This window comes from Penaeus japonicus, unplaced genomic scaffold (genome assembly GCF_977035675.1).
Source record: "Penaeus japonicus unplaced genomic scaffold, GWHDUDI00000001_assembly GWHDUDI00000004, whole genome shotgun sequence".
NCBI lineage: Eukaryota > Metazoa > Arthropoda > Malacostraca > Decapoda > Penaeidae > Penaeus > Penaeus japonicus.
Window position 1 is genome coordinate 16,994,885 of NW_028234406.1, and position 2,500 is coordinate 16,997,384.

General features: G+C 35.5%; 1 protein-coding gene across 1 annotated transcript in view; it reads right to left on the reverse strand.

Moving 5' to 3' along the window:
* The window catches only part of ari-2 (E3 ubiquitin-protein ligase ari-2), a 10,381-nt gene that overhangs the window by 1,105 nt on the left and 6,776 nt on the right, over positions 1–2,500 (reverse strand). The window contains exons 4-8 of the mRNA XM_043018953.2: positions 2,339–2,500; positions 1,857–1,974; positions 1,482–1,706; positions 1,046–1,258; positions 1–715 (exon numbers count right to left, since the gene is read on the reverse strand). The exon at positions 1–715 is cut by the window's left edge and continues 1,105 nt beyond it; the exon at positions 2,339–2,500 is cut by the window's right edge and continues 70 nt beyond it. Of these exons, the coding sequence (XP_042874887.1) occupies positions 560–715; positions 1,046–1,258; positions 1,482–1,706; positions 1,857–1,974; positions 2,339–2,500 (874 nt within the window). The 3' untranslated portion in view covers positions 1–559. The remainder of the gene's footprint in view (positions 716–1,045; positions 1,259–1,481; positions 1,707–1,856; positions 1,975–2,338) is intronic.

Consider the following 2,500-nt stretch of genomic DNA (forward strand, 5'->3'; position numbering starts at 1 on the left):
ATCTGCCAAACATAAAAAACATTGTTATCTTTAATATCTTAAGGAGATAAAGTTCTCTTCATTATCATCAAATTAAGCCAATTATATTACTATATTTTCTATCTCATGTTAAATATATATTCACTGTCCAGATGAGGTTGAAAGCATTTGCAAACAGTTGGAAAAAATATACTTTAAGAAAGGCAAAACATTTTAAGAGCAAATTGGCAGGTATCACTTCTACCCAGCTACAAGGCATTCAGCATCCATTCACTAGTCTTACTATGTACCATATTTCGTGACTTTACCTAAAAAAATATGTACATTGTCACAAACATAAATACCAGGCTTAACACAAACATCCACTCCGACTAAAGCTTCAAAATTATTAAGGACTAATGAGATACAGATACGCAGAAATCGCTTGACCAATCCATGTACTCTTCGGGACGGGAGGCCATCAATGAAACCATCGAAGAACTCCAACCTCTGTGCAACAAGTCTAGTATGCAAACTGGAAGTATTTCTGCAATTGGGAGCCACAGGAGAGAAAGACTGCTAGCTATCTGGGCAGCCCACATCATACTTGTAGGAAGTCGGTAAGGAGGGTAGTTCTTCGTTTCTCAACAATGTCCATCTGGTTCTCCAAGTCACCCCGGTCAGTCATCTCTGCTCGTTCAATCTTCCATGAGAGGTTTTCAATCTCTGCTTCTAGTTGAGCTTGCTGGTATTCAAACTGTCAATAGGAATTCATATAAATCATTTCATTGAAGAAAGAGGGATTACTGGGTGTTACTTTAGCTGATATCAATTTTTGTTTTCAATCAATTTTAACAGGAAGGAAAATGTAATAATTTTCCCTTCTACTAATTTCCCTGATAATCTTTTTACTTATTCACTAATGCATAGAGTGAGCTTCCCCAACTTGGTTTAATAGAAGGAAGGGTAGGAGCACCTCTCCATTCCTCTCTACCATTACATTTGACACAAATTATGGTTAGGCTCACCATTTAATAAGTGCAATAACAGTTTTGAATTATTTATCAAAATATACACATATACTTACCAGATCTTTCCTGGGTCCAGACTCAAGATAATAAGCAAAGGGATATGTGTTCTGGAGGGTATATCGACATCTTGCAAGGAGAGCTGCAGCATCTAGAAGGTACTGCCAATCAATCCAAGTGCCTGTGCCTGCCATCACCTTGTTCTGGATCCTCTCACGAATTTTTGCTAACGTTTCTTCCTCAAGCTTTAAGGATTTACTATGATTTTCCCACTGGAATAAGATATGAAATAAGAATAATGAATATATGGCATATTCAGTTCAGACAAGTTTAAAAATATTATCTTTAAGTATACCTTCAAAAAAGAATAAATCTTAATAAAGTTCTTAAATAAAATTAAATAGGCATCTCTCATATAGAAGTTGGTACTATTAACCATGACACATCAACCAAAGGTTACTGACTCATTACAGTAGGTCTCCCAGAATCACTCACCCTCTCATAGTAATGGAGATACTTCTTCAGGGCTTCCCTTGCTTGGGCATGAGCAGACTCATGGGCAATATTGGGGTTCTCCTTGTAGCGGGAACATTCATAATATTCTGAACCATGTGCTTTCCAGCAGCCTAAACACATCCAGCAGAAGTCATGCTTGCAATTATAACACTGCATGTGGTTGCATCCACCATTCTTTTCAATACAGATGTGGCACTTGGGGCACTGTAGTGATGAATAAAAAAATATTACTTTTCAAATAAATTTCAACAATCATATATCAGAAAAAGATTTTCAATTCCACAATAACTACTTCAAAATCTATACAAACCACACCAGATATGTAAATACAAAATTTCCTGTTTCTCTACTAACATCTTTGGTATGTGCACTGATGTAATTTGCCGTTTCACTATCATCAGCACATTTAGTCAACCATTTCTTGATGGTCTCACAGTCTGTTGGGGCATGATAGTCTGATCCACATTTATAACTGAAAAAAATGGCAGATAATAGGATGTAAATATGTATTCTGTCTAGATTGATTATTCTGGTCTGACATCACTCTTACTTCAACATATATAATGACCTGAAAAAGTTGTAATGAAATGCATAAAAAAAAAATGTTGATTAAGATATAATAGTCATAAATTTAGTAGCCTACAAGATCAAGTAAAACACATATCCTATCCAAATATTTAAATTTGTTTTTATCTTAGCTTTAAGTATATGGTAATAAGATCATGGGAATGAAAGGTTAGAGATTTCTTACAGATAATAGGAAAACAAATGTCAAGAAAGTATATAGTTACTGATAAATAATAAAATAAATAAAGACTAATGAGTATATTCCTTACCAAAACTGAGTCTTGCAGGCCGTACACTTAACACGCTTTGCCCGACTTTCCTTGGCCTGCACTACAATATTACAGTTAGGTCCAGGGCAGAAACGTAACTGTGGGTGACTGCGCACATAATCAGCAAATGCATATTGTTGATACTTTTCTTTGAGCCGTGGA